Source organism: Rhinichthys klamathensis, unplaced genomic scaffold (assembly GCF_029890125.1).
Source record: "Rhinichthys klamathensis goyatoka isolate OS25496 unplaced genomic scaffold, OSU_Roscu_1.1 h1tg000266l_1, whole genome shotgun sequence".
NCBI lineage: Eukaryota > Metazoa > Chordata > Actinopteri > Cypriniformes > Leuciscidae > Rhinichthys > Rhinichthys klamathensis.
Window position 1 is genome coordinate 555,808 of NW_026606787.1, and position 27,665 is coordinate 583,472.

Genomic DNA, 27,665 nt, shown 5'->3' on the forward strand with positions numbered 1-27,665 from the left:
TTATCTACTGACAGCTCAGACGGACTGTGACACACAAATGTCTTCTTTTAATCTCTTTTTTTAACAACACTGCCAAATCAGTCATGGCTGAGGGAGGAGGCTGATCTCTCTCAGTGCTAATGCCTGCCGTGGGACAACCTCATTTGACATTTGGGTTTGTGTATTACACTGAAACGGGTCGTTTAAGGCAAATGAAATAAATCTGATGTTTTTCTTTCTGTAAGTTAGATCAAGCATGTCTGTGTAATGAAGTGTGTAGTTTATATGAATGTGTGTACACAGAGATTAATTCACTAAACAGCACCACTGTATCTGTGGCCTTTTTAGTTCAAAATCTGGCGTCTTATTCACAAATAACCCATAATACAGTTTATTTATGTGCTAAAATCACTATGGCTTTTAACCAGTGACTAACTGTTTATGTTAAGCATGCGCAGCTAGTTCCTCGAAAAATAACAAGTCTGCCGTTCTCAAAACCAGCTCAAACAGGCTAGATAACAGACAGACCTCTCATTACCCAGTTGTACATACACTTATGTGCATTTTTATAAAGAGAAACTTCGCAACTCATACTATAACTCTTTTGGCTCCAGTTTCTAAATTTCTTTGTTTATGTTGAATGTTATCAAATGTTAGTGGTGAATCATGATTAGTTTGTACGCAGATTTCATGCACAAATACTTGAGTATGCACGGTTAGTGAATGAGGCCAAGTGTCTTTTCAGCTCAAACGCCTCGTTTATATGTAAATTCTGCTCATTACAGATGCTTCTAGTTCATAAAACTCAGCTGTACCTGCCTGGTGCAATTACAACTACGCTTTTGCAGGGGGTAAATGGAATTTCTCTTAAAAGATACATTGTGTATTGTAGGGGTGGGAATCTTTGGTCACCTCACGATCCGATCCGATTCCGGGAGTCACGATCCGATTCCAGAACGATTCTTTATCTACCTTCCCCCCCTTATTAATTCATTAGTTTACATAAGTAATTAAGTACTTTTTAAAAAATAATTACAAATTAATTTGTTTTTATTAAAACAGTTGTAGCCTATGTTAAGAATTTTAAACTAATATAACTAATATAACAAATAATAAAGAGGAGCATAGAAAAATATAACAAACAACAAACAAAAAGTGCTTTCAGTAGCCTATAGATTATCTGAACGTTTTCCATTCAAGAACTGTGAGTGATTTTTCTTCATCTTTACTGTTGTTTTTTACTATGACATCATAGACTGCGGGAGATCTATTAAGCTGCATTCACGCACGCATCTCTTTTGAAATAAAAGTAGTAATGCGGTGTGTCCTGTCCATTTAATCGCTTAAGACATAACTGGCTGTGTTTACGTTAATTTTGCACAAGTACATTAAAGCTGCTGTAGGTAACTTTTGAAAAAATGTATTTGCTAAAACTGTCATTATGTCCTGACAGTAGAATATGAGACAGATAATCTGTGTAAAAATCAAGCTCCTCTGGCTCCTCCCAGTGGTCCTATTGCCATTTGCAGAAATACACGCTCCCGGTCAGAAACAACCAATCAGAGCCAGGAGGCATGTCTTAGCACTGTCAATCACGCTCGTGTACGCGCTGATCACACCCCTCTCTTGCACAGCGCGAGCGCCGGAGCGCGAGCCGTCGTTCAAACTCAAGATTGCCGGTGTGCTGCAGCTGTGCTTATGACGGAGAAACAACCTAAACGGCCAATTCTCGAGTGACACCTGCTCATAAAACAAAGAGGTAAAAGGAAAAAGACTGATGACGATAAACAAGCGAAAAAGAAAGAATTACACAGAGCCCATTGACTCGGTGTCAAAACTCTAGCCGCATAACATGTAGATAAAATGTCACGCACTCTGCTAAGCAACAATTGAAACCTGCTAATTCACTGGCTTGTCATGTTGCTGAAATAATGTACTAGCACACCTTATCTAGCATTATATATCGCTAGAATAATTACTTACATACTGTTACGTTAGTTACCGTTATATTAACGTTATCTTACTAGCTATTTATAACTTATAGAAAGAGTGCAACGTTATAAAGTTAGATGTAGGCTATTGCAAAATACATAATGATTTGAGGACCAAGTTTGTAGTCAAAGTATGGGCAGGCCATAGTCAATGTAAAGCATATTGTTGACGTTTAGTCCCTATTAGTGAATGTGCCATATAACTTTTTATCCACCGTCATCGGTGGGCCTGTTTACTAGCCTGCGCGTTCACGACGGGCTCTGTGTCACGGTACGGTTACCAAAAGTGAAGGAGAGGACTCAAGTGCAGCATAAGGGGTATATTTATTAACAAAACACAAAACAAAAACCCACGAGCGGGAAAACATAAAAGATAAAGCATAAAACAGAACCAAACTAGAAAACCAACCTGACCAGGAACAACATGAGCATGACAAGGAAAACCGGGGAAACATAAAGCAAAGATCCGACAAAGACTGCATACAAGGGGAGACTTATAAAGGGAACAAATCAAGAGGGAAACAGGTGGTTGAACTCAAACAATAATCAGGTAACGAGGGGGAGGGATCAGACAATGACATGAGCACATGGCCCAACATAACAAACACCCAAGTGTCACACAGGACAGGACAGACACGTGACACTACCCCCTCCCTACGGAGCGGCTACCAGACGCTCCATCCGGTGGCACGGGAGGGACACACCAGGGGGGCACGGGAGAGACAGGAACATAGGGCGGCCAGGGCGGTGAAGAGCCCTCGGGCGGCCAGGGCGGTGAAGAGCCCTCGGGCGGCCAGGGCGGTGAAGAGCCCTCGGGCGGCCAGGGCGGTGAAGAGCCCTCGGGCGGCCAGGGCGGTGAAGAGCCCTCGGGCGGCCAGGGCGGTGAAGAGCCCTCGGGCGGCCAGGGCGGTGAAGAGCCCTCGGGCGGCCAGGGCGGTGAAGAGCCCTCGGGCGGCCAGGGCGGTGAAGAGCCCTCGGGCGGCCAGGGCGGTGAAGAGCCCTCGGGCGGCCAGGGCGGTGAAGAGCCCTCGGGCGGCCAGGGCGGTGAAGAGCCCTCGGGCGGCCAGGGCGGTGAAGAGCCCTCGGGCGGCCAGGGCGGTGAAGAGCCCTCGGGCGGCCAGGGCGGTGAGGACCCTTCGGGCGGCCAGGGCGGTGAGGACCCCTCGGGCGGCCAGGGCGGTGGAACAGGAGCAGGCACCGGCTCAGGAACTGCAGCAGGCACCGGCTCAGGAACTGCAGCAGGCACCGGCTCAGGAACTGCAGCAGGCACCGGCTCAGGAACTGCAGCAGGCACCGGCTCAGGAACTGCAGCAGGCACCGGCTCAGGAACTGCAGCAGGCACCGGCTCAGGAACTGCAGCAGGCACCGGCTCAGGAACTGCAGCAGGCACCGGCTCAGGAACTGCAGCAGGCACCGGCTCAGGAACTGCAGCAGCAGGCACCGGCTCGGGAGCAGCAGCAGGCACCGGCTCGGGAGCAGCAGCAGGCACCGGCTCGGGAGCAGCAGCAGGCACCGGCTCGGGAGCAGCAGCAGGCACCGGCTCGGGAGCAGCAGCAGGCACCGGCTCGGGAGCAGCAGCAGGCACCGGCTCGGGAGCAGCAGCAGGCACCGGCTCGGGAGCAGCAGCAGGCACCGGCTCGGGAGCAGCAGCAGGCACCGGCTCGGGAGCAGCAGCAGGCACCGGCTCGGGAGCAGCAGCAGACACCGGCTCGGGAGCAGCAGCAGACACCGGCTCGGGAGCAGCAGCAGACACCGGCTCGGGAGCAGCAGCAGACACCGGCTCGGGAGCAGCAGCAGACACCGGCTCGGGAGCAGCAGCAGACACCGGCTCGGGAACAGACACCGGCTCGGGAACAGACACCGGCTCGGGAACAGACACTAGAACAAACACAGTCGCAAAGACAGACACAAACACAGACACAAAAACTGGGTCAGGCTCAGGAACAGGCACTGGCTCTGCCTCCGGCTCTGGAACGAGCACCGGCTCAGGAACGGGCACCGGCTCCGGCTCAGGAACGGGCACTGACTGTTCCACTGGCTCAGCCTCCGGCTCGGAAACGGGCACTGGCTTTGCCTCCGGGTCAGAACCCGCAGACACTGGCTCTGCCTCCGGCTCAGGAACGGCTGAGACTGGCATATCCAATATCCGAGCCAGACGCTCCAGGTAGTCCCCGTTCAGGAAGGCAGAGGAAACAGGGACAGTCTCTCGCTGTGCAGACGGGACGGGGACAGTCTCTCGCTGGGCAGACGGGACGTGAACAGTCTCTCGCTGGGCAGACGGGACGTGAACAGTCTCTCGCTGGGCAGACGGGACGGGAACGGTCTCTCGCTGGGCAGTCGGGACGTGAACAGTCTCTCGCTGGGCAGACGGGACGGGAACGGTCTCTCGCTGGGCAGACGGGACGTGAACAGTCTCTCGCTGGGCAGACGGGACATGAACGGTCTCTCGCTGGGCAGACGGGACGTGAACAGTCTCTCGCTGGGCAGACGGAACGGGAACAGTCACTCGCTGGGCAGACGGGACGTGAACAGTCTCTTGCTGGGCAGACGGGCCTTTCCTCCTTCTCCGTCCGCGACGGCGAGAAGCAGGTCTCGAATTGTCCCCATGGACCGATGAAAATTTGGTTGAGCAAAACGTAGCGATGAAGTAGTCCGGGCAATCCAAATACTCGTCATCCATGTGATGATCAACCAGATTCGCCCAGTAAGACTCCTCGTCCTTCATGCTGCTGAGTCCCTTAGTGGTCGGATCTTTCTGTCACGGTACGGTTACCAAAAGTGAAGGAGAGGACTCAAGTGCAGCATAAGGGGTATATTTATTAACAAAACACAAAACAAAAACCCACGAGCGGGAAAACATAAAAGATAAAGCATAAAACAGAACCAAACTAGAAAACCAACCTGACCAGGAACAACATGAGCATGACAAGGAAAACCGGGGAAACATAAAGCAAAGATCCGACAAAGACTGCATACAAGGGGAGACTTATAAAGGGAACAAATCAAGAGGGAAACAGGTGGTTGAACTCAAACAATAATCAGGTAACGAGGGGGAGGGATCAGACAATGACATGAGCACATGGCCCAACATAACAAACACCCAAGTGTCACACAGGACAGGACAGACACGTGACACTCTGCTGTGGAGGACGAGCTGTGGAGGGAGGGCTGTAGCGCAGCAGAGAGCAAGGGGGTGGGACCTGTAAGTTGTGCTTGTTCAAATTTTCAGGCTAAGTCAACGTTTTCTCAAAACTCCCTACTGCAGCTTTAAACCACTACACGGAGTCGCACAGCCGCATGCGGGAGCAGTCTCACAAACAAAGCGCGCGTCAGCATTTGAAATTGAAAGCAGCCTTCTGTTAGTGAGGTTCATATTTTAAATATATAAGTCCACTGCATTCCAAACCACATAAATGATGACTTCGTAGAGCATTTGTAAGGAAAATACCGACGGGCGAGACACCACACACACTTCAAGTGTAACATCAAAGAAAGCGCGCGTCTCTCACAGCGTATCCTGTGCAATGAAGCCTGTGAATGTCCTTGTAATTCGCTTCAACCTTTCCGAATTTTATGAAAGATTATTTTACGGAAGGTTCGAGTGGTGTATGTGTGTGAGGAATTGGAAGCAAGCAGAATACGGGTGTTTCTAAAGCAAACTCAACGTCATCGCACATCTGGTTAAAAACTAAGCTCAGAATCGATTCTGGAATTCTCAGAATCGATCCAGAATCGTTGGAGAGAGAATCGCGATGCATCGATGGATCGATTTTTTCTCCCACCCCTAGTGTATTGTTTCTAGTCATGACAGTAGTTATTCGTCAACCGATTATCAAATGATTGAGAAGAGTGTTTAATTCAAATGTGTTGTAGAGGCATTTTCAGCACTTTTAAGAGGTGATTCTGGATTACAGTGTAATATGGTGTGCCAATTTTTTTCCGTGATCTGCTGCAGTCTCCACCTGCAAGATGTTGTACTCACCCCATCCGATGGCATAGTAATAAAAGTGTTTGCTGCTCTCCGAGCTGAACACCTTGATCACCATGCTGTAGAGATGCAGGCCTTCCACCAGCATCCAGGCGAACGCACAGAGGAAGAAGAAATGCAGCAACACGGCCATGATCTTACATGGGAGCTGGGATGGCAGAGGACAGTATCATGCACTGTGGCCTTTAGGATCAAGACAAGTGTCTAGACAAAATGCACTGCACAGAAAACTGATCTAATTTGTAAATCATAGCTGATGTAATAGACGTTGTTAAAATAAACACGTGGGCGACAGCATCATTGAGCTAAGCGGGTGTTCAGCCAAGTCCTCAGAGAGAGGAAGGCAGCACAATCAAATTAACTGAGTATCAAATGAATCTGTCCGTAATGCCAGAGGCATGTTAGGAGATTAGTGGAGCAGTCATCGGCTCTTTCCACCTTATTGGATTACTTTATGTAATGACAACATGTTTCTGATAATGATACGATAATCACCATAGACAACAAACACAATTAAACACAATCACATCTTGTAAATAAGACGCTGATGTCATTTGAACATTTCATTAGCATCTTTAACATGTGGAAAATTATTATTCTTTGCAAACTCCCAATTTTGTTTTAGTTATTGTCTTTGCTAATGTAGTGCAGGACTGTGGCATACAGCACACTTCAAAGCAGGGTGTGGAGCAGGATGACTTTAGTATTTAAATCAATATATTATTAAAATAATCAAACTCTAAATCTAAATAATAATTAAAAAAACTTTTTTCTCTCTTACAATAACTATTGTTTTTAATTATACAACGTGATCGCATTACCACCGCGGGATTGTATTATTTTTCGAATAATTCAACAGCCCCTCGCCAATTATTCCTTATTTAAAGAACATACTGTTCTTCAATCTTCTGGAATCACAAAATGAATAATGGTTAATTGATCTAATATATCAATACTACCGCAACTTTGTCATAATTACAGCAGAAATACAGAGTATAATGGGGACCTTCAAGTCAAAAAAGGCTGAGAAACACTGCTTTAAGATGAGTATGCTAGATGGACTCACCGTGCCGGGACTGAAGCGGAAACTGATGAGCAGGAGGACCTGAGCGACTAAAATGGCAAATGCCAAGTTGGCATGAATATGGTAACGCTGGTTACGGATGGTGCTAACAGACCTGTATGCAGAGAAAAACAGTAATGAATTTTAAATAGTGATGGTGGAGAAACACGTAAGGCTTTTAGTGTTAAATTTGATGAAATTACAAGTTATCATAACAAATCTGAAAGGAACTGAGAACTTTTATCACGTAGTAGATACATTTAAATATATATATTTAAATAGAAGATTATAATCATGCATGTTCAAAAAGCAATATGGGTTACTTACGACAACACAGCAAAGGTCACCAGTGTAATTGCCAGGCAGAATATAGAGATAGAGCAGCCAATGTAACTAATAGCGGACAGCGCCACCTGGTGTGCCTTTGAGAGCTGTGGTGGAAACAAATGTGACAGCATTGACATTGAGATTGATTCATTTGGCTGGAAATCTGAAAGTGTAAAACACAGAACCGAAGGGGGTTAAATGAGTTGAAAACCCCAGATGTTACTGCATATAAGAGACACTGAATACCACAGCAACAATCCACTGATTGTAAAGTCATAGGTTACCAATGACCAGCTGTACTTGGATTGACGTTTGCATAATATTCAATGACTTGAAAGTTTCAACATCACTTCATCAGAACAAACAAGCATGAGTCTGACATAAATCCAATCAATCAAATTATTTCTTGGAACTAAATATTTTTCTAACTATTTACAGAAAAGGTAGACCAACGGTTGAGAAAAGATGAACAGTAACAGTCTTGCTTGATCAAATATACATATACAACTTGTAATACACTACCGTTCAAAAGTTTGGGGTCAGGAATATTTCTCTTAAAATTAATACTTTTATTCAGCAAGGATGCATTAAATTGACCAAAAGTGACATTATAAAAGACATTTATAATGCTTATTTAACTAAATATTTCTATTTCAAATAAATGCTGTTCTTCTGAAAAGTATATTCTTCAAAGAATCCTGAAACAAATGTATCATGATTTCCACAAAAATATTTCTCACAACAGCTGTTTTCAACATTGGTATTAATAAGAAAAGCACCAAATCAGCATTTGATTTATGAAAGACCATGTGACACAGGAAACCAGTTACTTTAAATTGTAATAATATCTCACAATATTACTGTTATTGTGTTACTGTATACTGTATTTTTGATCAAATAAATGCAGTGTTGGCAAGCATAAGTGACTTCTTTCAAAATTACCGACCCTCCAAAAACGTGTACGTCATACCACAGTTTGATTTTCTAGAAAATATTACTACAAAAACTAAGACTAAACCAAAATTTAAACTAATTTACTGCATTTTTTTTAAAACTAATTGTATATTCTATACTTCCACAACTGAAGATGTCATATTAACTGCTTCAAACCACTTTAATTTCGAAACTATTGAGCATTGTTTGGTGGCATCACATGACTTGGTCTTGGTACGCACTTCCAACTGATTGGAAACAGAAGGTTCATAAATGTTTAAAAACTACAAAACAGAACTCTATTTTGCCAATCACACTTGAAATAAATAGAGAGTGTAAATGGTTATAAAAACAAATGTGTCACTGTTTTTTAGTGCAAAGAGCCTTAACTCACAGATTTTCATGATACGACCCCTTATAACTGTTGGTAAAGAGTGACTAGATTTATTCCCGAACATCCGTCAGGATATAGACTTGCATTGTTACGGTTCCTCTGACCCAGTGCCAGTAATTGGTGCGTCTGCACATCGGGCCTATTGGCAGTTGTTTCCCCCCATAATTCTATTTCCGTGCGTGGGTTCGATCGTACATTAACTCCGCTTCCTGCCTTGTGATTATCGCAGGCCCAGAATATCGAGGATCTGCAGAGCGGTGGAGAAAGCACGATTTCCTCTAGGCTTGAAGTACTGAGGTGAGCCGCTAATTGAAGCCCCGGCAGAGGCGGGCATTAGCATCAAAGCTCCAGAGGAGATGATTACATGACTGAGCGAGGACAGATTTTCTCAACAAACACATGCAGATGATAGACGCAGAAGAGCCAAGATGCACCTGGGTGCCTCGGTTTGGCTCACGCACAATCGGAGAACAAACCTCGAAACGGCAATCAGCCTTCGTGTGAAGCAACATGTCTCTCATCTTCACAAACATGTCCCTACTTAGTGAGTACATCTTGCTGACAGCATCTTTAGCCTGACTTAAATTCGCTCTTTAGTTCTCTTTAAATAAATCAACAGGACAAGGGTTACCAAAATATCAAGCTGCGCCTGTCGTTCTGTATTTCAAAGGCAGATGCTTACAAGCTTTCTCTGACAGATGACAATCCATTTGTACGCCCAAACTCGGCCCACAGTCCTCGACCCACACAGCCTCTGACAAGCGGCCTCCCCTGAGACACTTTCACACACAACGATGAGTTTCGAATGAACTAGAAACAAAATCCTGCACGTCACCCCTGGAGAAGTGTCTCAACTGTGTCCAAACTGTCTTTTCTATTAAAGCTCTGCTGCTGATTTACAGAGAGTCTCGGCCAAACAAAACCTCAAGCCCTGCATGCTGCTGGCTCTCTGCGGACGAGAAACACAGTCAGCATCGCATTCATCGCAGTGCCTTGGTGTTTTCAAAGATCCCTGATGGGATATGACCTAAATGTTCAATCAAGGTATCTTGATAAATTCCACTAACCTCAGGCTTCGCTGCCAGTTTTGTACTACGTATATGTGCATATTTCTGGAGCTTACATAAGACTTAGGTAGTCAGATATAGATGTCACAGACTGAGCGCCCTCAAATTTCTGGTACTGTCAGCTTGTGCTTATACTGTATCTGTAAAGCAGGATTCAGTTCTTTTGTTTGCATTAAGACCAAATGGCATTCGAAAATTGGAAATAACAGCGGAGATGCTTTCATTTAAAAAAGAGCTGCTCAGACAGAATGTGTTCTTGCATTCAATAGAGATATTAAGCCAGATGGAATGGAGAAAATTCAAAAGTATTGAGTGACATTGAGAGTGCCTCACCTCCAAGGGAACCACTTGCATAAGGATGGCGAAGTTTGTCAGATGGTTGCACAAGCAAATGGAGAAGGACAGGTTTCCATCAGCTCTCACACAACCCTCATTGGACCACACACCCTCCTTAAAGCTGAAACACACACACACACACACACAGGTTTAATTGAGCATTACAGTTGCTGGAGTTATTCATTGTTTATATTGAAACCATACGCATTCACACCCTGGTCCAGCGTTGATGGAATTACCAGAGAGTTATTAATCAAATCTGATCTAAACGAAATCAAAACTAACGTAAGATCCCATTAATCTCAATTAGAGAAAATATTACAGCTTCATCACTCCATTATGGATGCAGTCATTTTTTAAATATCCACATGGGAGAAAGATCGAACAAGCATGGTAAATAGCGAAAGAGAGAAGACAAGGGAGGAGGGGGTCTCACTCCAAATTAAATGATTAAATAATTTCACAATTTTCATGATCCTAAAATTGGCTTCGTTACTTGGCCTTAATTGATTTTTCGGGTATATTTTTTTGGGTATAAGATTGCCTTTTATCAACAACATACTTTCATGATTTCTAAAATAATTGAATGAACTGGAAGAAAGACTGAAAGATTTAGACTGCAAGATCAATTAGAATAATGACAATTCTATTCATGAAATAGTCAAAATGAAAATGTTTAAAAGGATGTGGATGTGCTAAATGTCATAAATGTAACCTGTATAGGTAAAGGATAACAGTGGGATATAAATACAAGACACATATTGATAAATCAAAGCACTTCCTGACAAGCTTTAACAGGAAACGTTGAATGAGACATTAAAATGACAGCGAGAGAGAGAGATAGATGGGTGAGAGAGATTATACAGGAAGGACTGCATAAATATCTCTGGACAGTGAGATTGAGGATGAAAGTTGGGACATCCTTAAAAGTTATAAAAATGTAAACGAGTCTGACATTGCGATCTTAATATTTTTAACAGAAAAAGTATGTAAAAATGCTAGAGTAAAACTAAAACTAAAAATAAGACTTTTATATTAAATGCTGTTAAAATTATGCGTTAAGTATGTTTTCATAAGTTTTTGTCAGTAATAAAATAAAGTTTATAATTTACAGTAAAAAAACAGCAATTGGACATTCTCAGAAGTCTATGCGTCACACCATAACATTTGATTTCATATTTCATTGAAATCAAATGTTGGTTATTATGGTGGTAATCAGTTTATATTTTAAAGTACACAGCAGATTTTAATAGTTAGTTTGTATAGTAACACCATACCGGATAGGAAAAACATGACAATGAACTATAAAATATACACGCACTAAAAATGTCTGTCACTATATTTTATTTTCCCCCCCATAAATGTATACATTTCCCCTGGATTTATTCTTCCAGGGCTTTAAGGCCAATATTGAATATTTGGTTACATTCTTGCGAATTACAAACTAATCATTGTGAAATATGAAACATTAGTGTGCATAAAGAAGCGCTTGAAGATGCGAGACCCACCTGTAGTCCAGGAAAGCGCAGTACAGGAACACTTTATTGCTTTGGTTTAAGGCCAGGAGCTGCTGTTCTGTATTCTGAAAGACAGGAAACCAGAACAATTAAGAGTGAAACATCACAGCTGATATGTCCAATCACAGTAGAGTCCTTCTTAAGGTGCGGTTACATTGGCATGTACTGTATATAAAAGTCCATTTGTCAGTAGCGTAGAGATGTATGAAACACTGCTCACACAGAAGTCACTTTCAAACCAAGCAGCTTTCTGTTGGTAAGCGCAGTACATTTATTTATTCATTTAGCTGACACTTTTATCCAAAGCGACTTACAATTGCTATATATGTCAGAGGTCACACGCCTCTGGAGCAACTGGGGGTTAAGTGTCTTGCTCAGGGACACATTGGTGTCTCTGCACATTGGTGTCTCTGTCTCACAGTGGATTCGAACCCAGGACTCTCACACCAAAGGCAGGTGTCTTATCCACTGCGCCATCACCACCCAGTAAAACTGATCGTGCAAATTCCTGATAGAAAGACTAGATTTAGACTTTAGTGTCATTCAGTCCAAAAGGTTCACTCCATCACACCAGAAGTTTGAGGCAAGTGTTGCAGCATCAGTGGTGATCAACGTACAACCACAGTCTCTCAACACTGAGGGCCAGATGTACGTACATTTGCGAATGCAGCGTTAATAGCACCATGGCCAAGACGCAGAAAGCGCTTGATGTGAAACCACAGTGTGTGTGTTATGTACCAAACCTGCAGTTCATCAGGTAATCAGCGCCTGTCCCCACCCACTATACTGCAAATTGCGCGTATTTAAACGTGCAATTGAATGGGTCTCCTCTTCTCACTGCTGATGCTATGACTGTTTGAAATGATCCTGATGCCAATAATTGTAATGTAGCGAGGAGTTTAACAACTGCTGGACTGGAATGTGAACGCTGAGTCGGAGATTCGATGGCATCTTTGATTTCTTCCAGTAACTGTAATATTGCGTAGCTGCTTAATGTGTAACGCTTAAAACAATCCACAGAAGCAGCATTCCTAGATGCGGGTAGTGTGTTCCAACTTACAACAAGGCTGATACAAAGAGAGAGAGCCAGCAGAACGGAGAGAGCGAGCGGGAATGGATGGAGTAACCAAATCAAATCACTAATCAAATCACAAATTAATGATTTCGTTTTCACTCAACTGAAAAAGTGTGATTCTTGCGGCAAAAGTTTTTTCAGCTCGTCTCCTTAGCCTATGTCTTCGTCTTGCTCGGATTACAGCTGCCATTTCACCAGGAGGCATATGCCAGGACAACACATTCTCATCCCAAGGCGTCATCTAACTGACACTTTTGACCATGCGTCAACATGCCGACGCACATGATACCCCTTAAGCGTCAATATGAGACGCTCATCCTCTGGCGTCATCTAACTGACGCTTTTGACCATGCGTCTAAATCCGACGCACATGGCACCCTTTAGCGTCAGTTAGATGACGCTTCCGTTATGGGTAGGTTTAGGTCTGGGGTAGAGTTAGGGTTAGACCACTAGGAGGCGCGTCTCATATTGACGCTTAAGGGGTACCATGTGCGTCGGCATGTTGACGCATGGTCAAAAGCGTCAGTTAGATGACGCCTTGGGATGAGAACGGGCTGGCCAGGAAACCCGCTTCCTAAGTTACACCTGCTTTTAAGAGGCGGAGAATTTTCAGCGCAAAATAGAGGTGCGGTTTCACCGACTTTTTCTGTACATAATGCGGAATACATAATTAGGCGCAGTTTACGCTTCCCCTCCCATCTCTTTATGTGACACTCCCATTTTCCCCTTGACCATGCCATGATGCATATGCATGACACGAAAAGCGCATTTTGCCATTTTCAGTTCCCAAGACAGGATGTCTGCACTTTCAGCGTCCCGTTCCTACATACCTCGCCATGGTTTTATGCGCACTTTGCGAAACAAATACGCCTGAAGTGGGCGCAAAATCATTAGTAAATCTGGCCCTGAGAGATTAGAGGCCAATATTGCTAAATATATCAATGGGCGACATTTCAAAACGTGCACACGTACATGCACATTGCTTTCAAATAAATACATTCAGAAATAAGAACGCTTGCATCTCTTCTCAATAGTCAGTCTCACAGAATATCCATGACTGCATGAAGGACACTATAAGCAATCAGGACGGAGTAAAGAACAGACCCAAATTCCATACAGGAATGGAAAAGAACTGGTATAGAGGATGAAGGATGTTCGTAAATGACCCAGAAACTAACTCTATATCAAACAGTCAAAGTGGTGATCATTTAAGAGAGGAAATGATTGAGAGAATTAGAAGGACATTCAAAATGTGATCCAGTTGTGGCATAGTTTGACATCACAGAAATAAAGATATCATTATTAGTGCGGGTAAGTGTTGAGGAACACTCAGGGTGACAAGTTAAACGATAGCTGATGCTTTCCATTACTGATAAGACTCTTAACACAGTCACAACAAATTATTTGGTCAAAACAAACAGTTTATAGCATTTCTCAAACCTCCCTTGTCCGCACATGGCTTTGAAGTGAGGATAACGGAGCTCGTTTATTAGTTTATAAAAGAGGGTTTAACTAATAAAATGGTGGTTTAAATGAAAGTGGCAGAGTTTTTGTTGTGCTGTTGCCTGAAGGGCAACACAACGTATCATTAACATCTACAAGAAAAGAGCAGTATGACTGAGTGATTGCATGGGTGTTGGGAGACACAAAGCTGGTGCTTCATTTTTGTTTTTTTAAGGGGCCGTTTACATGACACTAAAAACTTAAACTTTTGAAAACAGGTTTCAAAATGCAAGCTTTTGAAAACTGTGACGTCATGCAACATGTTCAGTCTTTAGGCGCGTAGTGTTTCTTTACAAAGTGACATCGCCAACTACTGGCCTGGCATGAATAATACAGCGTTTCTAGAAGTTTTAACGGATCCATGAGAACGGGGATCGTTTTGACAATGGTGTCTCTATGTGAAAAATCCAACAACAAAAAAAACCTTTCCCTTTTTAGAACATTGTTGTTACCCTAATTTTGCATTACTTGTATGGCTGGAATAAATGGCGTAAAGAATGTCAGTAAGTTTCAGAGAGGAAAATGTGTGTGATTGAAATGTAATTAAATTTGCACACGCTCCACTATTTTTTTGTTAAGGGAAACAGATCATAACTAAAGTCAACTATGTTTTTTAAGATGTTTTAAAATGTTATCAACCTTAATAATTTTTTTATTGGTCTGTTATTTGGAGAAATGTAAGTTATAAAGATACGAGTAAAATATTGTTAAAATTATGTTTTAATTTTTGTAGGCTTTTTGTAAGTGAAAATACAAGCCTAAAATACCTTTTAATTTACAGCAGAGAAAAAAAAACAGTAAATGGATGCTCACAGAAGCTCCTCCATGACACAATCAAAATTTGATTTGATATTTTACTTAATATAAAAGTATTTAAATAGAATATTTTTATTTTGTTGATGTATTATTATGGTGGTTATCAGTATATGTTAAAGGACAATAGGTTGCTATACTAACATCATATCAAAGTTTTTTTCACATTTACCACTATTTTCTTTTCTGTACAGCCATTTGTGGACCAGAATTTTTTTTTTATTCCAAATAATTATAGTGGTATCTATTTGAGATAACCCTGTTCCTAAATTACATGCAAAAAAAAAAAAAAAAAAACCCTGTGATTTACGTGTCCAGCAGGTTGCCTTTTTCTAGTTCAAGTGGGTGGTTTTGGGTCAGATTACAAAATGCTGCAATCCAAAAGTCTAGCTAAACTAGATTAGATAGAAAGTCTGAACCATACTGACAGTGACAAGAGAGGTGCGGGTATGTGTGTGGTTCTTTGCGCTGCACAAAGTTTTCACTTTCATTCGTTTCAGTTTCTATTGTCATACTCTCTCTCTCGGTCAAAATCTCAGTACTAAAATAAGAAGGTAATTTTTACAGCTCCATCAGTTAGTCTCTCTCTCTCCAGTCAAATGAACACAGATGGGGTTGGCTTGGTGTTTGCGGCTCCCCCCTGCCCTGCAGCGCTCGGCACTTGCCAGAGAGGCGTGAAAGCACTCCAACACTTTATTAACAACAAAGGACTTGCAAAAGAGCACACAGTATTGGAGGAGCTCCCTTTCTAATGTATCCAAAGACACAGAGAGAATGAAATTACACTTAAAATGCACCAAAAAAAACGCAGGTTTGTGATTAAGTAGAGGCTTTTCATGAGAAACGAGCCACAAGCTTGTATAGGTTTGGACTGAGTCCCTGAGTTATAACTTTTATAGCCACAAAAAAATTGTAGTTATAAAAATCATCGCAGGGGTTAAACGTTGGCTAGATGTTACGTAACCTTTGATTTTGGGGGGTGCCAGGGGTATTTGGCAGCTGCTATGACATCATTCTCACCAGCCTATCAGATGACAGCAGGTTGTGTAATCACACATCAGGTCTATTCAGAGATCCTGAGTGGCATGTGTTCATAATTAAGCAGAAAACACACATCTCTGTCATGCTGATGGAATGGTTTACACAGTCACCTCTGCCAACTGCTGCTTCAGTCTCTCTTCTGATTGGACGACATGTTTAATTCCAAGCATATGCAAGCCTCTGTAGTGTCGTTCAGAGGAATGTGGAGAATGACAATAACGAGAATATGGATCAACATTCTGGTTCAAATTGACGGTCCTGGATGACGACCAAGGATAATAAGGCCTGTAAGCTGTGTTGAGCCCTGCGGATTTGATTTAATGTGGTTAAAATTTTACCAAATCACCAAAAGTCACAACAATTGAATAAAACGTTTCTTATTCAGCCTGACTCTCATCTCTGCTGTCAAAATATGAAACGTCTTCCACCAGATTGTGCCAGAGGTTAATATAAAACAAACTTGCAGCTTTGCTCTATTTGGGTCTTTTTCAAAGTTCCCCTGAAAGCTTCACGTGGGTGCCAAACTTCCTCACACTTCACACCCGGGTGAGTGATCTCCCTCAGTATCACCGGTTGCTTATGTATATAAACCAGAATATGTAAATATAGTTTAACATAATAAAAGGATTAAAAAAAGATATATATATATAGACTACCGTTCAATGCTTATGCTCATTGAGGCTGCATTTATTTGATCAAAAATACAGTAAAAACTGTAATATTGTGAAGTATTATTAATTTTAAATAGCTGGTTTGTATATTTTATTATATTTTAAAATATAATTTATTCCTGTGATGCAAAGCTGAGTTTTTAGCATCATTACTCCAGTCTTCAGTGTCACATGATCAATCACTCTAATATGCTGATTTGCTGTTCAAGAAACATTTATTATTACTATCAATGTTGATATTTTTGTGGAATATATGTAAGGGTTAATGCCCGACGAGGTGTCCGCTGCGCGTCGACCGGTTCACACCTCGCCGTCGTCCATTGAAACCTGACAATGGACACCTCGGAGGGCATTAACCCGCTTATACCATGGTCACTTGCCAAATACATTTTTTTTAAAACATTAGTTTATATTTTAATTAGGCTAAATCTAGTTTTTACAAATAATAACTTGCCTGACGGTTTATTTAGCAACCGGAGATATTTATAGTCCGCTCAGCTTGTAGAACCCTTCAGGTTCAAAAATGCATTTTTTTTTTCATGAAACACAAAGGTAGGCAAAGTTATTTTTTTATTACACATAAAACAATTAATCAAACAACAATAAAAACAAAAACAAAAAACAATTAGTTCTGTGCTCCAGCGATTTGCGCTTATAGAGGGCAATAAATTAATCAGATCAATCTCCGTTTTATTTACATTTTTTCTTTCTTCAGCAGCATCCCAGTCGTCAGTTGTCATATTCTCCATAAATGTTAAAAGAAATAACGAAGTCGCTCATTGTTGTATTAGTAGGCTATGTAATATCGAACTAACGTTAGATGTTTGTTTTGATAGAGCAAATTGTTAACGGATACTTTGACTGCCTGTTGCTATGGTTACTCACAGCTGTTGTAGGCAGCGCATTTATTTATTAATTTCGAACGGTAAACAGTCAGTTTCACCAGAACTACTTTACTATGTGTCCTCTATCACTTTTTAACGGACACCCTGCAGCCAATCAGAATCGAGTATTCACCCAGACCATGGTATAAAACATTTTAAATGTCTGTACTCTCACTTTTGACATTTTAATGCATCATTGCTGAATAAAAATATTAATTTCTTTTATAAAAAATCTCACTGACCCCAAATTTTGAATGGCAGTATACAATAAGCAATAATATTGTCAGATATATTTTAGTATATAGAATAATATTAAAAATAATTTAAACAACAGCACATTGAATTTTTTTTAGTTCTCATAGCACTTTGATTTCAGTAGTTTTGCTGACATTTTCAAGCACTCAAATGAGCTTGGATTGGATACATCTGCTACTGTGGTAACATTTTGGCTTTAAATATGAAAAGTATGGGGTTCTCATCTGTCCTAATGTATCCACCTTATTTTTCAAAGCGGAAGTACGGTGTTTTTTTGCGAATGTGCGAGACTTCTAATTTATTAGCCACTATAGGGAAATAACGAGTTAGCATATCAAAGTGCAATAAACTGTAAAATTGTTAACTCTACAAACCAGCGTGTTTATAATTAAGACAATAAATTAAAATAATATGGTGTACCAGTTTGCAATATCAAGCAGCATAACGAGCTGTTTTGTACAGCTAAAATAAGTGGAAGCGAATGACATCGTAAGTCAGACGCATTCAAATGACAAATGGCTGCGCCCGCACTTACCTGAAAAATAAGGTGGATAACACAGCCTATGTATCTTCACAATTTATAACTTTTACTCAAAAAGTAGGTCAATAGGTCAGAGTGTGCGCATCTGAAGGGTTGTCAGTACGGTAGAGTGGGAGTAGTGTTTCCATACTTTTGGGACAGTACCCCTGATGCCTGCCTTGATGACTAACCCAATGACTAACTGAAGGAAAAACTGAGTGTTAGCAATACAATAAAGCCTATATTTCATTTACACAACACAAGAACAAGCCAACAGAATTCAACAGAAAGTGTTAAAGGAGCAATTGTCTGTTCTCTCAAAAACGTCAAAAAGCACCATAAACAAACATCTTACGTTATATTCCAAGAAGATATCCATAAGATAGGTTTGTATTCTAGTTTGTAAATATTCAGGATATAAAGTTTTTTTTTAAATTAACTGAAGCTCTCTCTCTTTGATGAACTCTTTCTCTCACACACATACGCAACAGCATATGCTCAGAATCGTCTGCTAAACATCTCCTCACACATTCTCTCTGATTGAGACCAAACCCAGTTACACACCATATGAAACATGCTGGCTTTGGTTTGCTGAGGTATGCTTGTTAATGGCACTGCACTGGGGGATATTTAAAGAACTGCTATCTAAATAAAGCCTGGCTGGGCTAAATTTAAAAACATAGTGCGCGTAGTCCAAGCTTAACACAGAAGATAAATGTTGAAAAGTAAATGTAGGTTTTCGGTCTCTCCCGTTCTATTCACAGGCTCTGTAATTACATACGTTTATGGCTGGGCTGTAATTTAGAGCAGCTGCTTCTGTACATGGAGAATACAAAGACTAATGCACTTGAAAAGTCAATGACAACGCAAAGACATGTTCCATCGAAAACTTGGAAATGAGACAGGAATAGGAAATGTGACGAGCCAGATTTGAACTAGTGTTACCCAAATAAGCACGATGGATCACAGTGTTGGAGTGCAAGATCTAACCACAAACTTCAATCTGATTCTCACAATATCACAAATAAGGCTCAAGTCACAGCTAAATTTGGAACAATATATGTAATTGCTTTATACTTGGCTACTTTTGATAATGGGAAATGAGAAACACTCGAACTGCGACACTGCATAAACGTTTAGAGCATGTTTCCCAAACTGGGGTACATGAGGTGACAGAGGGGGTACGCAAACAAAATGCTGACATTGCAAATGTGACATTGATTTTATACAACGAAATAAAAGTTACAACGAAGGCAAAAACATACAATATGAGAAACACTTTAAGAAACACGATGAGAGAACATTTTGAAAGTTAAATATGTGGATCCGCGTGTTTTTATAAATATCGGTCCATCCATGTGGTAAGACTCGGCTGACGTAGATGAGACTGAGGTGGTAAAACATCTGCATTGGAGCTGTGCGTGGTGAGGAGAAACCCAGTGAGGTGCTCAGGGGGTCAGCCAGTTGATGGACGTCCTCCGGATCTCTGGAAAAAGCTAGGAAATGGTTGAAGTCTCTGTGGAACGCTAAAACCTGGATCCAGTCAAGGCTAAATATGCAGTGGAACGTGCTCAGGTGATCGTGTGGGGACATTTTAATAGCTTAATGGTATTTCTATCATAATTTTAATGAAAACACAAGCTTGGAGGATTTGTTCACTGTAAATCATAATATGAGAGTGGTCTAAAAATATAATGGTAAGAGTAACAAGGCAAGGCAGAACTAACAGTTTAAAGGTTCTGCTTTCAGGCACTCAGAGCAAAAGAGTGGCAGAGGGAAAGAAATAGAAAGATATGGAGAAGAAGAAAAGGAGGAGGCCACACAATCCGCAGCCGTTAGCTACAACAGGATCGCTTCAGCCAGACCATCTGCTATAGATTATAACGATTCATCGGACAAAGCGTGAGAGAGGGAGAGGAAATAAAGACAGAGGGGGACGTCAGACCAACTGAAAGACACATTCAGTGAAAGACTGGAGAAATGAAGGAGAAGAAGAGAGGGAGAATGAGCAACTGAGTGATTGAGCCAATGTAGGTCAGTGAATGAATGAATCAATGAGTGGTTGAGCGAGCCAATGATTGAATAAGTAGGTGAACGAATGAGTGGCAGAATAAATCAGTCAAGTGAGTGAATCAGTCAAGTGAGAGTGATTGAATGAATCAGTCAGTGAGTGAATGAGTGGTTGAATGATTTAGGCAGTGAGTGAATGAGTGACTGAATGAATCAGTCAGCAAGTGAATGAGTGGCTGAATTAATCAGTAAGCGAGTGAATGAGTGATTGAATGAATCAGTCAAGTGAGTGAATGAGTGATTGAATGAATCAGTCAGTGAGTGAATGAGTGGTTGAATGATTTAGGCAGTGAGTGAACGAGTGACTGAATGAATCAGTCAGCAAGTGAATGAGTGGCTGAATTAATCAGTTAGCGAGTGAATCAGTGATTGAATGAATCAGTCAGTGAGTAAATGAGTGATTGAATGAATCAGTCAGTGAGTAAATTAGTGGTTGAATGAATCAAGCAGCGAGTGAATAAATGGATGAATGAATCAGTCAGCGAGTGAATGAGTGATTGAATGAATCAGTCAGCGAGTGAATGAGTGATTTAATTAATCAGTCAGTGAGTGAACGAGTGGCTGAATTAATCAGTCAGCAAGTAAATGAGTGATTGAATGAATCAGTCAGCGAGTGATTGAGTGGATGAATGAATCAGTCGGCAAGTGAATGAGTGGTTGAATGAATCAGTCAGCGAGTGATTGAGTGGTTGAATGAATCAGTTATCGAGTGAATGAGTGGCTGAATGAATCAGTCAGCGAGTGAATTAGTGGCTGAATGAACCAGTCAGTGAGTGAATAAGTGATTGAATGAATCAGTCAGCAAGTGAATGAGTGGCTGAATGAATCAGTCAGTGAGTAAATTAGTGATTGAATGAATCAGTCAGCAAGTGAATGAGTGGCTGAATGAATCAGTCAGCAAGTGAATGAATGGCTGAATGAATCAGTCAGCAAGTGAATGAATGGCTGAATGAATCAGTCAGCAAGTGAATGAGAGGTTGAATGAATCAGTCATCGAGTGATTGAGTGGATGAATGAATCAGTCAGCGAGTGAATTAGTGGCTGAATGAACCAGTCAGTGAGTGAATAAGTGATTTAATGAATCAGTCAGCAAGTAAATGAGTGGCTGAATGAATCAGTCAGTGAGTGAATGTGTGGCTGAATGAACCAGTCAGTGAGTGAATAAATTGGTTGAATGAATCAGTCAGCAAGTGAATGAGTGGCTGAATGAATCAGTCAGTGAGTAAATTAGTGATTGAATGAATCAGTCAGCAAGTGAATGAGTGGCTGAATGAATCAGTCAGTGAGTAAATCAATGATTGAATGAATCAGTCAGCAAGTGAATGAGAGGTTGAATGAATCAGTCATCGAGTGATTGAGTGGATGAATGAATCAGTCATCGAGTGAATTAGTGGCTGAATGAACCAGTCAGTGAGTGAATAAGTGATTGAATGAATCAGTCATCGAGTGATTGCGTGGATGAATGAATCAGTCAGCGAGTAAATGAGTGATTGAATGAATCAGTCAGCAAGTAAATGAGTGGCTGAATGAATCAGTCAGTGAGTGAATTTGTGGCTGAATGAACCAGTCAGTGAGTGAATAAATTGGTTGAATGAATCATTTAGCGAGTGAATGAGTGAGTGAGAGTGCTAGTCCATGCCAAGGCCAGTCACATTTCCACTGTCACTTCAGGGGCTTGATTGTTCCTGTTGCCTTGATTTTTGATTGTTCAGGGCTTCCTCAGGGCCAATGGCCAGGGGTTTTTGGCCCGCCGAATACATAGTAATTGTGTTTATTTGGTGTTTATATTTCATGTTAACTCTTTCTCCGCCATTGTGTCATTTATAACACAACGCTTCCCTGTCATTGACAAGTTTTTCCAGCAATCCATGTTTTCCCTGTTATATGGTAGAGAGGGAGGAATTACACATCTTCTGAAATAGTACAGAATCTCTAGATTCTAATTTTCTCAGCTTTTTGGTCAAAATGTTCCTTTTTCATGAAACTTTCCCATATTCAAGTGTTGATAAAAAATATGAATTAAGCTAGAATAAAATGTAGATTTTTTTATTTGTTTGTTTTAAAAGCAGAGGCTCTGTTCTTTTGTTTGATATATTTTATGTTCAGATATTCATACAACAAAATATTCTGGGGGTCATGAAATTTTGGTGAAAATTATTAGGAAGTTTCCCCTTTCTAGTGAATTGGCGGTGTGACATTATTTGTTGTAGGGAGGTATGCCAAAGGCGAGTTTTAGGGTAACGCTGCGGGGCTACTAGCCCGACAGTGCTTGAAATACTGCTTGATTTTGACCTTGTGGCTCGAGGTCCAAGGTTATTTGCCCCGTCCGGCCTGTTGATAGCCATGGATCACACTGCCCCGACAGTGGCTAATGAGAGGTTGAGAAGAGTGATTAGTTAGTACTGAAGAAATGAGTGTGTGAGCGAGTGACCTACTGGGTGTTTGGGTGAGCGAGGGAGTGAGTGAGCAGGCGTTTAAAGTGAGTGAGTTCAGACAGGAACTGGGTGTGTGAGTTATAAAAGCATCTGGCAGTGAGCACTACTCATTATTGTAACTTAAAAAATCCCAACTGCACTAAGTAGACAACAAAAGTCCCCAGTCATACATCAAAATGCATGTCAGACTTGGTGAAACTTTTTATAAGTTGTAATGCCATTAGGACTGTGTGAATCTGTAATTAAATCTGAACCACAGCGGAAATACCTCCTTGACCAAAACTGCTTGTGGTTCAGTAATTCACCACAAACATCTTTACTGGACACACAACCACATTCACATGAATGCAAACAAAAACACACAGCACAATGGATGATTACATTAATCCAGTCATGGCTGCTTCATGTACACATTGGATTTGGAGGTGCATTGTATTAAAATGAATAAACAGCCTCTAGTAATATCTTTGATTAACGTAAACATACAAGTGCAAGTACAAGCTTGCACACAGCGCAACAGACGTGCGCTCATGCTCAGTATGCGTGGCGTCTCTGTTTTGTGTCCGCTCCGCTGAAACTTTATTAGATTGTAAAGGCAGCGAAAGCTTGTCAGAAATCTTTTTTTAATCCTTATGATTTTGACACTGAGCATCGCCAGCATTCCTCATGAAATCACTCTTTCCATTTGTTCACCTCGTGCCATGTGATCCAGCAGTGAGAGATGGGACAGGTGAAGAGAAGAGAGGGAAGAAAAGGAGAAATAAAAGATGAGGTAATGAGGTGATTGCTGCTTATAATTGCACGATTGTTGCTTAGGTTGCTGTCTGTGTAGTTTAGGGATGGGACAGGATGTTTGACTAGTCAGCCAACAAAGCAGTGCTTTAGTAGGTGGAAATACACTGAGAAACTCTTTTGTGGAAACCAGGGGCGGACTGGCTGACGAACCGAATTAATCAGAAATTACTTTGCAAGTTACTTGCTAGGGATGATGTTAGGAAGTGATATTCAGCTTGCTACATTTTTAATGATTACAGTAGTTAAAACAGCTAAACTTCAACATTTTAGCTGTAAAATGCCACATGCAGTAGCTAATATTAAGAAATATGTTGTGCTTTTACTTTTAAAAATGTTGGTAACGTTACAGTTAATGCTTACAAACTTTGAAGATTTTGAATACAGAAGTTACATTTGTAATGGTGTAGCCTATTTTCATTTAGATGTGGTATTATTATTTGTGCAGTAGCTAAGATTAATTACTGCATAAATTAATTAAGATTATTAAGTAATAAATTCATTTTAAGACAGCATGGAATAAATTGTATAATTTGCTGTTAGCTAGGTATAGTATTATGAGCCACAATTAAAGTCTTGTGACACTCATGCCAGGCAGCAGGCGTTATTGTTGTTGTTGTCGAGTTTCCGCGCGCCGATTGCTTTGGGCCGGGCCTAGTCAAAGTCCAGGGCCGTTTTTTAGTCCCAGTCCGTCCCTGGTGGAAACTAGCATCTTTAAATCACCACAGCAACAAAATATTAAAGCTAAATAAAAAAAATAAAAAATAGTAATTGACAAGTTGGTTGTTAAACAATTAGAAGAGTAACTTGACCCTTTGCTAGGGCCATCCAAGCACCTGTTTCATAGGAAATCCACCACCTTAAATAATAAAGACAATTATTGAATTATTGACAGCATTAATGGCTGTATTTAGTGTTCATACTATCGTTCAAAACTTTGGAGTAAGAAATAAAATATTTTATACAAGGATGCAATAAAGTGATCAGAAGTGACAGTAGAGACTTACACTGTAAAAAAAAAAGGAAAATAAATGCTGTTCTTTTGTTTCTATTCATCAAAGAATATTTATAAAAAACTATGCATCACGGTTTCCACAAAAATGTTAAGCACCACAACTATTTTCAACATTGATAATAATAAGAAATGTTCTTGAGCAACAGATCAGCATATTAGAATGATTTCTGAAAGATCATGTGACACTGAAGACTGGAGTAATGATGCTGAAAATTCAGCTTTATCGTCACAGGAATAAATTAAATTTTAAAATATATTCAAATAGAAATCAGTTATTTTAAATTGTAATTATAAATTACCTGTATTTTGCTCAAACAAGAGACTTAAAAAATATTAAACAATTTTACAGACCCAAAACTTTTGAAAGGTAGTATACATTTTGCAAATAAATGCTCCTGAACATGATCCTAAATTAACCTAATTATAAAGGATTTCCTTAAGACCAAATAGTTGACTTCTTAAATTTACCATGAGAACCACTGACATCATCCAAAAAACCACAGACAGCATATCATTTATTCACAAATATTCAACAGTTGATAAATCATTCTACCTAAAAAGCCAGTGGCCAAAACACAAAAACTAACCATTATCTTAAAAACAGTCTTATCACGGTAATCCATCACTGACACTGACAGAATATTGATCTAGTGATTCAGCTCACACATTACTCATGAAACACATGCAGCCTCTGTTCTGGACAGTCCTACACAGGAAGCCAGTCTCCCAAGATTAATTAGACAGTCATTTCAAATGACCTAAGGAAATTAAAATGTCTGGTGTCAATTTTCCTAATGTGTAGTGGGGATGTGCAAAATGACATATTTTCAATTCATACTAGTCATTAATTTCTGAACGATTACTGATCAGTTTTAAGGAAGCTGCTGTGGATATAGTTTGATTGGACCCTGCAAAAAGCATTTGCATCTGTGTTTGAGTCGTGTTTCTGGCTTTACTCTTTTAGCAGGTTCCTTTCATTTAGCAATTAGCATAATGGTCTTTGTACAAAGACACACACATTTCCATCAACAAACATCACTGAAATAACCATCTCTCACAAAACCATAAAAAGCCAGCAAAACAAACGTTTGTTTCTATAGTTACATGCATGCCAGCATGGTTTTGATTTGGAAAGCATTGAAAAAGCTTTAAAAAGAACAATGAAAAAAGAAACGACCGCTCAGTAAAATAGGTTTAAATGTTTTTCTTTGATGTGATTACACTGTATATGAGCTTATTTATTTATTGAAAAGGTTTAGAAGATCTTATGTAATGGTAAAGAGCACAGTGAGCTGTAAAATGTGGGTTAGTTGATGGCTATTGTGTGTAACGTGGTGTGTGAAATGCAATGCTACGGTGAACTCCTCACTGTTTTTTTTTTAACAGTAAATATCCTCCCAAGACATGCTGTATTGGTTAACTTGTCTACATGCCATCTGTATCCATTTTTGATGGGTTTCCCATGGAAATTTGGCAGACAGATGCATCCTCGACTGAGTCGTACCATCTGCGCACACAGGCCAAATAAGCTCCTTGTTAAACCAAATCATCTTTCCCTTCTCAAAAGACCTCAAGGCTTATGGTTCCAGCGTTCGGAACCACTTTTCTTTTGGCAAAATACTCTCGCTGTTTCAGAACTGAAAAAAAGAGTGCAGAGGATGATGCAAACCGAAATGGATTTCCATGGTTAGTCCTGACAAGTCTGACCTCTGGGGTTCTTGTGTAACGCAGCTCACCAAAAGACAAAACCATAAACACAGCAGCAAAAAAAAAACTTTGAAAGTTTTCCTCCAACATATCAAGTATAATTTTTGTACCATTTAAGAAACATAATGGAATGATTTTGGTTAGACAAAAGTCTCAGAAGAGATCTATGTATCAAACAGACCACAAATGTTAAGAATAGCCATCCTTCTCTCATCAGGAACTATAGTTTTTTTACCAGCGGCTCAGTGCTGAACTCCCAGGCCAGACTGGGTAATACATATTAATTTATGTTAATTGCATTCAGTCTAACCTGATGTGCAGAAATCCAGATGTTGGTTGATGAGCGTGAGCACATTACTTTAGAATGAGAATAAATGAAACGGTTGGTAGAACTTTCTGCTTGATCTTAAAGTTGTCGTTGTACACAATTTTTTCTTGTCACATTAGTCAAGCAAAATAAACTTGATAAAAAACAAATGCTCACAAGCACCCACACTCCTGAAGGAACATAAAAATGAACAAAATGAAGTGTTGGATTGATGTTCTCCTACCAGCTGATGCGTGAGGACGATCCGGATGAGCGGCTCAGTGGACAGGTTGAGTGACAGGACAGGAGATGGCTCCACCTTCAGAGAAATAAGATGACTGGCCATCTGGATCTTATAATCTTTAAAGTCCACCGCCTCATTTATTCTGCAGAGATGGACAGTCAGTTATTAGCCATACTTGAACTACTGTTAACATTCCAGAATGAGCAATGCAGATTATGCTAATACCACATTGTACAAAGTGAACTTGTGCAGATGTTGCTTTAAGGAGATATTTCTACCTGATACTAGTACCCATAAATTCTAATTTTGTTGTGTAACCTACTTCAATCAGGTTTATTTAAGGGGAATACTGTTGTAACTTGACTGAGTGTCATTGACCCTACATACAATTTCCAATAAAACTCAGGACGGACACATTCTACACATGCGCACCTACATCGGGGAATTTTGTGAAAATTGTGATTTGGGGTTATTGTATGCACATTATGTTGCATCAAAGTGAAAATCACAATTGACAGCGCTACTCTTCAGCACAATGGTAACCACAACATTCAATAACAGAAACTCCTCTAAATGTCCAACATAACTGAACATTAAACATTAACATAAACTACCAACATCCTTCCCTTTACAGAAAAACACATAAAATAACACTTAATCCCTAAATTTACTCTACTGATGCAGTCCCTTGCAAAGCATGCTGGGAACTACAGATCCACTGCCCAGGGCTGCGTTTCC

General features: G+C 40.6%; 1 protein-coding gene across 4 annotated transcripts in view; it reads right to left on the minus strand.

The window, feature by feature from the left end:
* The window catches only part of adgrd1 (adhesion G protein-coupled receptor D1), a 51,860-nt gene that overhangs the window by 4,791 nt on the left and 19,404 nt on the right, over positions 1 to 27,665 (minus strand). For all 4 annotated transcript variants that reach the window (XM_056267948.1, XM_056267947.1, XM_056267946.1 and 1 more), the window contains 6 exons: positions 26,928 to 27,069; positions 11,587 to 11,660; positions 10,076 to 10,199; positions 7,349 to 7,452; positions 7,025 to 7,136; positions 5,953 to 6,106 (listed from right to left, as the gene is read on the minus strand). In XM_056267948.1, coding sequence (XP_056123923.1) covers positions 5,953 to 6,106; positions 7,025 to 7,136; positions 7,349 to 7,452; positions 10,076 to 10,199; positions 11,587 to 11,660; positions 26,928 to 27,069 — 710 coding nt within the window. The remainder of the gene's footprint in view (positions 1 to 5,952; positions 6,107 to 7,024; positions 7,137 to 7,348; positions 7,453 to 10,075; positions 10,200 to 11,586; positions 11,661 to 26,927; positions 27,070 to 27,665) is intronic.